Source organism: Phallusia mammillata, chromosome 8 (genome assembly GCF_965637545.1).
Source record: "Phallusia mammillata chromosome 8, kaPhaMamm4.hap1.1, whole genome shotgun sequence".
NCBI classification, from domain to species: domain Eukaryota; kingdom Metazoa; phylum Chordata; class Ascidiacea; order Phlebobranchia; family Ascidiidae; genus Phallusia; species Phallusia mammillata.
In genome coordinates, this window is record NC_137259.1 from 18071154 (window position 1) to 18084463 (window position 13310).

The 13310-nt window shown below is 35.1% G+C and overlaps 1 protein-coding gene across 3 annotated transcripts; it reads left to right on the plus strand.

The window, feature by feature from the left end:
• The first annotated feature begins 211 nt into the window (after nucleotides 1-211).
• On the plus strand, nucleotides 212-12892 carry LOC145204036 (uncharacterized). Of its 3 annotated transcripts, none has more exons than XM_080076439.1 (24): nucleotides 212-403; nucleotides 634-751; nucleotides 1291-1406; nucleotides 1825-2083; nucleotides 2604-2812; nucleotides 3206-3310; nucleotides 3462-3572; nucleotides 3988-4153; nucleotides 4786-4880; nucleotides 5100-5188; nucleotides 5802-5874; nucleotides 6068-6179; nucleotides 6453-6681; nucleotides 7239-7357; nucleotides 7683-7781; nucleotides 8247-8345; nucleotides 8673-8768; nucleotides 8947-9060; nucleotides 9589-9672; nucleotides 10029-10184; nucleotides 11171-11882; nucleotides 12174-12276; nucleotides 12334-12575; nucleotides 12691-12892. In XM_080076439.1, the coding sequence occupies exons 1-24, from the start codon at nucleotides 302-304 to the stop codon at nucleotides 12725-12727; spliced, it is 3645 nt and encodes a 1214-aa protein (XP_079932565.1). In that variant the 5' UTR covers nucleotides 212-301; the 3' UTR covers nucleotides 12728-12892. The 3 variants fall into 3 exon arrangements, with proteins under 3 accessions (XP_079932565.1, XP_079932566.1, XP_079932567.1); XM_080076440.1 differs by having other exon boundaries at nucleotides 6456-6681; XM_080076441.1 differs by lacking the exon at nucleotides 12691-12892 and having other exon boundaries at nucleotides 12334-12579.
• The last annotated feature ends 418 nt before the right edge of the window (nucleotides 12893-13310 follow it).

Consider the following 13310-nt stretch of genomic DNA (forward strand, 5'->3'; position numbering starts at 1 on the left):
GCTGATTCAGCCAAACGATAATTTTCTGGATATTTCTTTTCATTTAAATAAATGTAGGCAGACTATTTGGATTTTTTTAATTTTATTTATAAATGTAAAAAATTATTATACATATTGTTTTCCGAAAAGTACTGGAAATTATAAAAATTTACAATGTACGAAAATTGTTTAAAAATGCAAAGAATCGATTACTCGAAACGTTGTGATTCTACATCCGAGCAATTTCTGTTGGCGCAGAGTTCAAAAGGAATAATTTTGCTGCGTTTGTTGATATTTATCAATTTATCCACGAAAAATATTCATGGATTCGGCAAACTCCAGCTTTAGCGGACTGACCGCCGAAGAATTAAAGAGTCAAATGTTTCAGAGTATGCAAGCTGCGGGGGTATTGCACAAACTAAAAGTAAGTGAGTGTTGTAAAATGAAACTTTTTGTCAGTTAAATCCGATTTTATTCTTAATAAGGTGTTGAAAATTATGTTACTGATAACTGATGAGTGATTTTTGACTATTAATGTTTCTACCACTACTTACATTCAAGCAAGTGCTGATATAAAATAGTACACTTCACCATGGACATAAATGATTTATATTTGTTTGTACCACTAACAACATAAGTTCCCTTATATTACAGGGGCAGCTCAGACAAAACATGATTAACGAACTCCGTGGATCTAAGGGCAAAAAGAAAGTTAAACTCGACCAATCACAAAAATCTGATTTGCTCGCTGCAACAATTCGGCAACGAAAAAGTAAGGTTTTTCTGTGGTGATATTTTTTGTTCTTTAATATTTGCCACAGTGATGCATTAGTCACACCAATTCCAACATTTTTCTCATCAATTATATGTCAGTTACACGACTTACAATTTCCTACAAAAGGGCAAAACTGCCTGATATTTAACATGTAATAAATAAACACATTGCACACTTTGCAACAATTGATATTGTATTGCAGTGATTAGGGCATCATATGGAAAAACTAGCTAATTCGAACAGTTGTTTATCACCAGCTGCACTGTCTGAAACTTACCTAAAGACTCCGTGTTGTATGTCAGTTGTGGTATCGCACAGTCTAGGTGAGGCATGACTTTTTACCCTGTTACTCCCAACAAACTGGAGTGCCGTTGGATGGCTACACTAGCCAATACGGCCAATCTCTTGTCACCAACTGCACTGATGAGACCTTGTAGGTCGAAACAATGTGTACTGTCTGCGACTCCATGCTTTTGTACAAAAATATGGCCAAAATTATGGCATTATATAACTGGTTACATTTAATTGGTTTGCAGCAAAACCGTGGATCCAGCAAGTTTTGGACAATCTTGTTCTTCATCACATAAAACAAAGTCGTTATCATTACACCTTGTCGCTGTTTCAGCAAGAGTCTGGAATTTCCAGTTATTCGGTACTAAACCTTTCTTATCTACTTTCTGGTGGTTAAAATCTGTATGTTAGGTTTATTGTGAAAACATTAGATTTTTTTATTGTTCTGCTGATACAAATTAAATTTGAGCTGCTGAAATAACTATTTAGAAAATTGCTCATTTGCAATATGCTAACTGACTATTTTGTATAACACATATAGTTCTGATACTGCATTCCCGATTTGTCTAGTTTTTTTGTGTGATTAACCAGAACTTTTATACATTCTAACAAATATAAGTTTAATGGTGAAAATAACGGCCCAAATAGATGAAAAAAGCCACATGCTTTATTGATCAAACGTTTCGGCAAACTTTTTACGTCTATTTGGGCCGTTATTTTCACCATTAAACTTATGAACAGATCTGCATGTAGTGTTCTAACAAATATAATTTTTCCAGAATACTTTGACAAATGAACTTCTTGCACGTCTTGGACTGCTACCTCAAGATCTGGAAGTAAATGATATTTCGTCGAGTTCTGAAGACTCGAGTTTCCCTCACTCATCCACACCAAAGCAACTAGATGAAACAGAAAACCTCACTCTGTGGAATCTTTTGAATAAACTCTCCACTCTTTCCGTCAAACAACCTTTTAAACTGGAAGAAAAAGAAAATTTAAGCACTGTTGAGTTGGAAAAAACGAAGCCTTTGACACTAGGTACATATTCTAACTTTGCTAAATAAATATCCAATATAAAAGTAAAAACAAATATACTGCCATACTTCGCACACAAGCAGGTGTTTTACACCTCACTACAACTTTGCATCACTGCTGCACACTTTTGCATCCAAGGTTTTTACAAGACCCTTGCTTCATGCTTTTATCAATCTTTTGTGTGACTGAAGTGTTTACAAATGGGTGTAACTGATGCATGATGGCATGAGCATTTACCGAAATATAATAAAGCATACAGTCATGTCTGTCATTAAACTTAGGAACAAAAACAAATATAGTTTAGCTGTATTTAACTATGTAGGGAGATGTTTAATATGACATTTCAATGAAGCATAGACATATGTATTGAACAAACAATCAAAGCACAGCATTACATTAATATATCATATAGTACTTAGTACTATTATTTCTGATGTTTTTTGCATTGTGTTTATGATTACAACAGTGATGTAACATCAAGTACACAGCATGTTTTAAACACAATTTGTTGTTACTTTACCAGCTGAAAAACTGCGAGCTATTGATGAAGATATGAAGACTTCCTACAGAAGAAGACAAAGAGATCCTAATATCACTGCAAGCACCCTCGCATCAGCGATCCGACGAACAGAGGAGGATGCGGAGAGAAGATCAAAGCTTGCTTTTGAAGAATGGAAAACAACAGAGTTGTCAAAAGTCCGGATAGATGAGACAAGAAAGTCTAAAAATGAGGTAAAACATTTCGGGTTTACTTATTCAGTTTGTATTTTGTATTTTCTGCAAAAGTAAACTTATCAAACGATTAACAAAATTTCAACATATGCATTGTGTTTTTTAGACTATATGGGTTTATTTTTACTAAAAATCTTGATTTAGCACCTTAAAATTGGTTAAATATTTTTAAAATGTGTGATAATTGCAATGCGAAACATTTTTAAACAAAGTAAATTGAATTAAATGAAGTGATAAACTTGGAACTAATATCTTTGGTATATGACTAATGCATGCATGATATCTAAGCGAGCAATATCATGTTTATGCATAAGCAACCAACATATTTTATATACATGATAAGCCATAAATAAATCTTAAATAGTACCTTTATATTCTAACCACATGTTACAGATAAGTCAAAGAATCAAATCACTGGAGAATGAATATCAGTCAAGAAGAAATGAACTAATGGCAAGAGAGAAGGCAGCAGTTGACCGACTGAATCTGCATAGAGAGGTTGTTTACAAAATATTACATCATCCTAGTTGATAAAATACAAGGAGTTTTGTTCTAATCTTAGCATTTAGTTTACTTGTTTTGTTTTTGTTCCTAAATTGCCCTTTATTCAAGTTTCTGATTTAGTGTTTTATGTCTGTGCTTTTTGTAGCAATTGGAACGAGATATGCACGACCAACGTCAATCTCTGCTTCGTGAACTAGACCAAATTCGCATAAGAGAGGAAGCTCTTCATCAGAAGGAACAGTTTATCAATCAAATGGTGAGTTGCTGCTGGATTTCCATAAAACACAAAACTTTTGTAGCATCTCCACAAACCATATTATAACATCCTTGCAAAGAGGTGCTAAAACAATTTGCCAATCGACAAGTGGCCCACATTGATGATTGGAAGGAAGTTAACTGATTAAATTTTAATGTATTGAAACAAATCATGGCAAATAAAAATCATAAACATGATGTTCAAGTCAGTATTAGGGACTCAATGCAAAAACTTTGGCTGCATCAAAGTAGGCACACTTGCATCCAGCTTTAAGGCTACCAGCCTCAACCCTATGTAGCTGGTCTTTCTACCAATTCAATCTAATTGAATTCTAAAAAAATCTAGTTGAATTAGAATACCTAAAATCTATTAGGCAAATCGATACAATAAATTGTCTTTTTTCATTGTTCATCAGGAAAACATGAAACTGAGGGAGATTGAACTAATAAAAACTCAACACGGACTAACAACCCACGTTACACCGGCTGCAAATGTTGCTGAAACGAAACCTGAACCCCAGGAACCTTCGATCGTTTCAACTCTTGCCGATTCCCTCCGACAATCTCAAGATGGAAAGCAGGGTAAAATTGTCACTGCAACGGACAAATGAATAGCTCTGTGGTACCATGGAAAATATAGCGAAAATTTACCCATTAGGCATAAACTTGTACAGTAACTTAATAACAACAACATAATTGCAACTGCTTTAAGTGTATGCTCTGGCTCAGTTAGTAAGACAATATCATATTTTGTGATCATACTGTTTCATACATATGTTCATGCTGTTTAGACATAAATGAATAGGGATCAGCCCTGAAGCGGCAATGCAGACCAGCCATCATGTCACACGAGTATAGAAATCATAGTAGGGCATGCTTATTGAAGGCATTATACTGAATCAGCCGATCACCAAGCATTAACCATTGCGTATGCTGCATTCATACTTGGTATATTTTCGGTATAATGCCTTCAATGGGCCTGACATACTGTGATCATATTTTTGTATTGTATACTTATGTGTGCTCCAATAATAAGTTCTCAGGTAACTTTGTTTTTGGAAGATAGTTGGGTGATTTTTAATATTTCAAACTTATTATACCAAGACAATTTAATTTATATGGTTGTGTTTTTGAGTTGATTGGTCAGAAAGTTGACTGCTTTTTTCTTTGGCGTATTGACTCACATTATACTATAACAGGTGTATGTATTTTAGTGATAACTATGAAGGAAATGGCTGAAATAATCAGAGAAATTGAAAACAAATCGACAGAGATTGAGAAACTTACAACAGAAGTTACTGATTTAAAGGTTTGTTGAAGATAAGATTCAATTAAAAAAGTGCTTGTATAAAAAATACAAAATACAGATAAATCAAGTTAATCGTGTAACCAGTTTACCAAGCTTTTTATGCAGTTAACCTAAAGTTTTTTCAACAAATCTGCTGTGTAAATTACAATTCTTATGCATTTAAGTGAATTATTCAATTAACTAGAACTGTATGTTTTAAACTATATTTGGAAATTTTAGAATGGTTTAGACAAAAAGCAAGATCGTGATGAAAAAATGCTGAGACAAGAAAACATGTCTCTTAAAAATCATCTACAGGAGTTGGAAAGGTAACATTGTGGAATTGTGTCTAAAACTGTTTGTGGTACTTCTGAATTGTTTACCAACACTGCGCCAACCTCACTTTCTTGTTAGCCCCAGTCACATAACGCTTTATAATACGGTGTAGGTATCATCCACCAATTGTGTTCTTTACTTTTTTGTGCTCCATAATGTTTTAACGTTGCGCAGCTATTTCCGGCTTGGTGATTGTTTTAGTGCAGTGATTCTCAATCTTATACGGACCGCGGACCACCGGACAAATTTCTTTATCGCTGCGTACCACCTCCTAAACCCTGTTTGAATGGATAGACCAAGAAATAGGGCCATTTTCTCGCCCTGACATAGTCTATCATATTTCGTAATTTCAAAAGACTGTACAAGACACGAGTTTCGCCCAAACCAGGACTGAGTAATTGGGTCAGTTGAGTTGCAATTTTAGATCAGACTTAAATTAGGTATGATAGAAAGCTGCTCGCGTACCACCTGAAAAGTCCTGGCGTACCACTAGTGGTACGCGTACCACAGTTTGAGAACCACTGTTTTAGTGCAATTGTGTCGCTATGTTTTCTTTCATTAAGTGAAATAAACTCAACTCAAATTATAATATCAATTAAATTTTAGGCAAATACTCTCACTAAAATTGGAACCAACAGGAAAAAATAAAAATCATCATGACAAGGAACCTGACAAACTGGTAGGTGCTTAAAGTTATTCAACATTATGTTTATGTCTGGTTATTTCTGTGGAAACTTTTCAATAGAACAGCATAGCTTTGATACTACTGAGCATGAATATTGCATTCAAAAAGTTTGATTTTACCCCAGTGAACGTATTTTTTTACTATAAAACAAAAACAATTCATCCAATCATTGAGTTTGTTCTCACAGGAAAAGGAGGTTCATGACCTGAGAAAGGACAGAGACGTACAAAATGTTCGACAACACCAACTTGAAGACATGGTGCTGCAGATGCAAGCAGCATTAAAGAGGAGCAATGACAGTAAGTGATTTGGATTAGCTGTTCAAAGTATTGGTTGGTCAAGCTGTGTAAATTCAAGTAGAGAATAACTAAATGTTATCTTGATTTATTGTTACATATCAAAACAAAAAAAATATGTAAAACATCTTGGTTAGTCTAATCTGGACCCGTTAGGACCCAAAAATTTGCCTGGAATAGGATGATTTAGATAAACCAAGGTTTACTATACTTTATTGTTCATTTTAGTCATTATCTGCTGAAACAGGATTAACTAATCATATATTTCTTCCTTAGCAGTAATGAGACTTACCAACCAACAGCCGACGTTTGGTTCTTCGTCATACCCAGTAGTACCACCTGGTGGTGAGCCAGGTTATGGTAGCAACTTGCCACAAACATCAGGTTATAGATCGACTCAGAAGGATTTGCTTCGAGAATATGAGACTCTTGAGCCGCATGTTGCACCAATGATGGACCACAGCAGTCGAACATCAACAGGTGTCCGCTTTGGTATCCTGGAAAGGTGGGGAATGGTTGTTTTGCTTACAGACCATCATATTTGATGAGTGATAAAGCTTTCAAAACTGCAATCAAATAAAATTAGGTTTTGTAACTCCAGTGAACCTTAAGGTTAAACTGGATTCGGTTAAACCAGGTCTTCGCCTAATTCGGACAACGCTCGAGGTACTAATGATTTGTAATGTGGTAAGGTATTAACTAATCGACATCGGTTAATCTGGATCTGCGCCTGATCCTGACAATTTTGTTTTAGGCAAACAGGTCTGGATTAAGTTTACTGTAAACCCTTAAACTCAGAAGGTTGTGAGTTCTAATCTCACATTCACCTGATCTGTTGTGTAAAGTAAAAAGTGATAGACCCAAACACATAAAACAACATACAGTTTCTGTAACAGTTTGGTTGAAGTGCCTTTTCACCCTGAGCATTTACCGCTAAATTGTTTGTTTTTTACTTGCTGTGACAACACAACCTACCAGACATCAAATTTACTAAAAGTTGTAGTGTACAGTTTGCAATAAGAAATAAACTTTTTGTTAACTTTCTTGCAATTTGCAAACCAGGCTCAAGGATCTTGATCAGGAATCGGAAGAGATTGCTGAACAGTATAAACGATATTTACGGAAGAACTACAGAGAGAATGCTACACAAGCTGTTACACACTCTGCACCAACTAATACAGGTAGCTAACTTTTATACAAGGTTGTGGAGTGTTTTTTCACATTGGCTTAATTTTTTTATCTGACTCTGACTTCAACAAGAAAACAAGTTTTTATGTTGCCTATGCATTATTTATTACGGTTTTTGTAACAAAACTAAAAGTTGGATCATTGAAATCTCTTCCTAATATAGTTTTTTTGGTATATAAACTGTGTATTTAATTTTTTGTTACATAGAAATATGTTGGGTAGAACTTATCTTCTGCTATATCTGGCTCTGGGTTAACTATAAACATTTTGTGCCAACTTTTGTGGGTAGTTTTGTTGTCAATGTTGTGTCTGTTTCAGTTACCAAGAAGCCATCTCCAAGCAAGCCAAACTTTTTTTCCAAGGAACCTGAATGTGATCTCCTGCCCACGGGAAAAACTACATATTCATTTGCACCAGGTTATTTGGATTCTCTTAACATAAAGTATGGTTTAAAACTTTGGCTAACAACACTAGTAACACTGATCAACTGCTCAAAAACATATAACTCTGTTTTCTGCAACTGATCTTGTTACTTGAGACTAAGTACAATACTGATAAATATGTTTAATTGCATTTCCAATTTTCCAACCATTTTTATTCAAATAACCAGAATGTGTGATTACCAAAATGTTTTCTTGGCAAACCAAAGGCTTAAAATCATGATTACTATGGAATTAAATGGAATATACCACTAACCAGATTGGTCTGTAATAATGCCACCATACAGTAACTTTTATATAAACTAACTAATGCTGTTCTTACAACTGTTATGCTTGGCAGCAACAGTTTATACAGTAACTTTTGTATTGTTACGATTGTGTGGATTACCATTATGATGCAACTTTGGCATGGATTAAGCTTATTTTTGTTAATCTATGATAGATTTCTTGAAAGATTCGTTTCCACCTGCAAAACCAACAACTTTTCCAACCAAGTCTCCAACTAAGATACAAAATAATTCCGAAAAACTTTCAGAATCAGGTGTTTAGCTTTGTAGAAAACTTTTGAATCTAATTCATGTTACAATCTACACCAGCCATAGCCACTACCTATTGGTAAAATTCAACCATAACTGTACAAAATTCATGTGGAAAGTTTTAAAGACAGGTAACATAATATGCTGGTGTCCTTTATAAATAGAAGCTACACAATACATTCATTTTATTATTGGACAGGACTTTTTTTGTCTTGATTTCTTATGACATGTTTGATATGCATACATAGAAATAGACTTAGGATTTGTGATTTGATGTTAAAATTATTGTCTCCAGTGATGATCTGACAATTAATATTTCATGTAACCTTTAGGTTTTCACAAGGAAGCGCTTCCAGCTTTAAAACAAAAAGAAACTAAAACAAGAAGTTCCCCTTTGAAGCCACTGCAGAAAGAAATATTCAAAACAGGTATTAAGTGCAGTCTTAAGTACATAACCACTTGTAAGGTCCCTGTATGGATTGCTGTTAATGTCATATTTGTGTCACTTGCATTTTATGGATTAAGAAACATGTAAAATAAATTTTATTTGGTAGGAACATTGGCTTAACCCAAGGTAAAGTAAAATGCTGTTCTATGTTTTTGTAGATCCCAAGCCTTTTTCAACATCGCAAGTGCTCCATACAGCTCCATCCCCACCCCCTCATGGTGAACTAAAGGATCAACCACAGAAAAGTGACGAAGTTAAAACATCTGACTCTGGTATGGACTGTGTGTATTATATAATCATGAGTCACCAGAGATTCAGCATGTAGAGCAGTGGTTCTCAAACTTTTTGAGCATGCGGCACATTAAAAAACTATAATTTTCTTTTGCGGCACACTTCGCAGGTTAACATAAAAAAACTTGTTCACAGAATGTTTGCACTTTAAAATAGAAAATATTTCGCGGCACACTTGGAAATCTCTCACGGCACACTAGTGTGCCGCGGTACACAGTTTGAGAATCACTGGTGTAGAGACAACAGCTGTGTATAATAACTGAATGCAAACTGTGATAACTCAATTACTGATTTAAAAATTATGTTGAATAAACAGTGCATGCCTTTAGAATTCGAAGTTTTCTCCTTGATTCTGGAAAACTTTTTGTTTTATTGTAACTTACTCATAAACAATAAAGACATATAAATAAACCTTTCATTAGTGAAGAATATACTTCTCTTGATTGATAAAATTAGGGTTTTAGTGTGGGATAATGATTGAGAAAAATCATTTGTGTTTTCATTACTAGTATCTTTGAGGAAAAGTTCTTCAACCTCATCTGTTGAAGATTTAGAATCATTTGAAAAAGAGGACAGATCAAAAAGTTCAGTGGGTAAGTAATATAAAATATGTAGGGATTGATTACAGTATGATGCTGACTGTTCAGTACACATTGTTTAGTGTAAATGATTTTTATGTTCATTGATTGAATAAAAATGTTTTAACTATACCAGGGGTCGGCAACTTTTTAGCCGACGCGTACCAATTTACTTGTTCATTCCTTGTGGTAATGGCTTCGCATGCCAACGTTTTTCTAAATAAACTTGGCATGCGTGCCAGGGGTTGCCGACCCCTGAACTATACTGCATTTATTTCCCCATTCAGTGTTAAATATTGTTTGAACTTAGGTACTTGGTGCTAAAATAATGGACTACAGCAAAAATTTTAAACGCTTCCATTTACATGCAGATGCTGATAATAAGGAAGTTTTACTTGATGAATTTGCTGATCCCGTCAATTCAAACCCGGCAAGGGATGAAGAGCTCCCTCAAGTGTCAGAGTCTTCAACATCTGAATCTTTGTCAGCTACTTTAAGTTCCCTGGATTTACGATCGGATCCACTGGGTAAGTTGCTTTTGTGGTCAAGTAGGTAATAAGGCTCCCAAGTCAATGAAGAGATTTTTATCAAAAATAGGAAAAAAATAAGAAAAATTCGCCTGGACATAAAAACTGGTTTAAAAGCCAAATTTTAAAGTTAAAATAAATTTATTTTAAATGAAACTAAATGTGCACTTTATGTCAAAAAGATGTTGCAGATTTACCTGCAGATTGTTTTGGCCTATAACAGTGGTTCTCAAACTTTTTTGATCGCGACCCAAATCTGAGTTTTATGAATATCTCACGACCCAAGCCTCAAACATCAAAAAAATTAAATATTATTATTAACGAGACGAACTGCAATTTCGAGGCCACGCCGTCGCCGCATAGGAGTCTGCCCATGTCTAAATGGCTGCAGGCTTAACGAGGTCGATTTGTTTGACAACACTGCATTACAAAACACACATTGTGGCTTTGCAGCACCATAATCATTGATAGAAGTGAATCCCAAATCTAAGAAGTTTCCTTGTATGAATACTTATTAATCCTTAAACGCTAACTGTTACATCTCCACGTCTAGTTTCGCAAGATTACCTTGTCCTATTATTCCCCGTGCTATGACGTTACAATCGCTATGTGCGTAACAGTAAAATTGGAAGGCTATTGTCGGTATGTTGTAATGATTGGTTCATTTACTGTACAACGTGTCGAGTGAGGCGACTTTACTCCTACATTAAGAAATTTCGTTTGTGTTTACTTGATACAGTAATAGTTCGTTTGGGCAGAATTGAATCACTACAGCGCGACCCATTTTTTGACCCTGCGCGACCCATACTTTGAGAACCACTGGCCTATAAGGTCTCATCAGTGCAGCTGGTGACGAGACATTGACAGCATGGGCCAGTGTAGTCATCTAACTCAGTTTGTTGGAAGTAACTTTCTAAACATTCTTATCTTATATTGGCTTGATGCTTTTGCATGTTTAAACTCTTTTCAAACTTTATGTTTCTTAGAAAATGGAGACCAACTATCAGTAGACAAGGAGTTTCCATCAGATGGACAAGTTGGTGATTACATGGAAGACATCGCTTCCCGTAGAAATCCAACATCTAATCAAAAACCAGCAGAGCTCTCCAACCCAGCAGCAGCACCAGTAGCAGACCTGCCCAGTGAATCTAAGTCTTCTTCCAGTCCAAGCTTGAAATCAGAGGAACATGTTCAAATATCAGTAGCATCACAGTTAGAGGAGTCACTAAAACTTTCGATGGAGGATCTGGAATTGAAATCTGGTGCTTCGTCACCTAAATCTAAGTCTTCAACAACTTCTGAAGAGCCGCATGTTGATACTGTTCGTAGATCGGACGACCAATTCAGCGCTTCGAAGAGGGACATGCTACCACCTATTTCATCTGTTCGTAGTTTTCCATCCCTCCCCCCATTAGTTGTGAAACGAGGTGAAGACTCTGCATCGGGTCCAGTGAATTCACAATTTTCAGCCGTAAGCTCTGGAGTTCAAAAATCGGCTGCTGGAATTTTGTCGTCAGCGTCATCGAGTGTTTCGGAAGTTGAAGAGTTCATTGAATCTGAGAAAAGTTCCAGTAAAGATGAAGATGTGGCGTTGTTTAAGATGCCCCAGGATGTCAAGGTTGTTCATGAGAAGGAAGACTTGGAATATGAAGACAGCTTTGAAGGAACTAGCAGCAAACATTCAGCTGAAAAACCTGGGTAAGAATATTAGGTTTGATGCCACTTAATGCTAATTTTCAACACCAAAAGTGGTAAGCACTAAAAGAACCAACGTGTATAATTGTATGAAGATTTGTCATCTTCTAAACTTTGAAACACCATAACATTGAAGTTGACAATATTTTAAGTTAACTGTTCATGAATAAAGCACAATTTTTTTACTTGAAAAACATGACATTAATGTGACATTTTGTCTACAACTTTTGTAAGGCGGGTTGTAAAACCGATGTACCAACCCAAAAAATTAGTTTACACTTTATCTTTATTCAGTGCTAAAGATGATAAAGAAGAATCATTATCAGGTTTTTCATCTGTCTCAATAGATCTGCCTTCAGATTCAAAACCACATGGCAAAAAACCAATAGAAACACAGGTAAAAGCTGATAAATGTTATTCTGCAACATTTTCTTACTAAGGTGTCATATTCTAGATTCCTGTGATGACATCATTCGATGATGATGCAATATCTGCAGTGTTTAAGTGGGAAGATCAAAACAGACCGAGTTTAGATTTCGATGATGATGATGACAGTATTTCAGATAAACAACCGGGAAAAAATATCCAAAAACCTGATGATTTTGAGTCTGGGTCACATGACAATGTAGTAAAGGATAGTATTGATGTGTTTGAGCAATCACATTCACAAATCTCTTTTGAATCTGATACTAGCAGGTAACAAGTGTTTTAGATATTAGTGGACCTTGGAAAATGGTATTGAAATTTTCACTGCAGGCAAAATTCATTTTACAAATGTAGTTCAAAAACGAATTCACATTTTTTTGTTCAGGAAATCTAAGGAAAATGACAATGAGTTTTCGTGGTGAATACCTTGAATAATTGGAAAAATTCAATCAATATATATGATGATATATCACTGTGATGAACAATATGTCAAAAGTATTTGTACCATAAAAGAAATATACTTTTGTACTCTTAGTATTCATGTATTTTTCGTGACTTTGTGATCAAGAATAAATATTATTATTGGACATTTTATTGAACAACATTCAGTAAACATTCAAACAATATCACGAAACAAAAACATGCATAAAAACAACATTTGACACTTTTAACACTGCATTGATGATTGCTATTATGGTAGGAATTAATTTGAAAATGGTTAAAAAATCATTTTTATGCATGAAAGTAACTACAAAAACACAGCAACTAAAGTCACTGAAAAATGGTGATTTTTAGATTAAGCAACAATAGATAAAATGACAATTGGTCTCACTTGTAAACAGTTTCATTTTGTTAAAGCTGAAAAAGCAACCACACTTAAACTGGTTCCCCATCAGAAAGCTATGTCATACATAGGTGACATGCCAATCAGTGGTAGGATTCAGCCGGCTCTATAGAGCTGTCTCACGGAATTTTATGAGATCAGTGAACAGGTTAGCATTACTG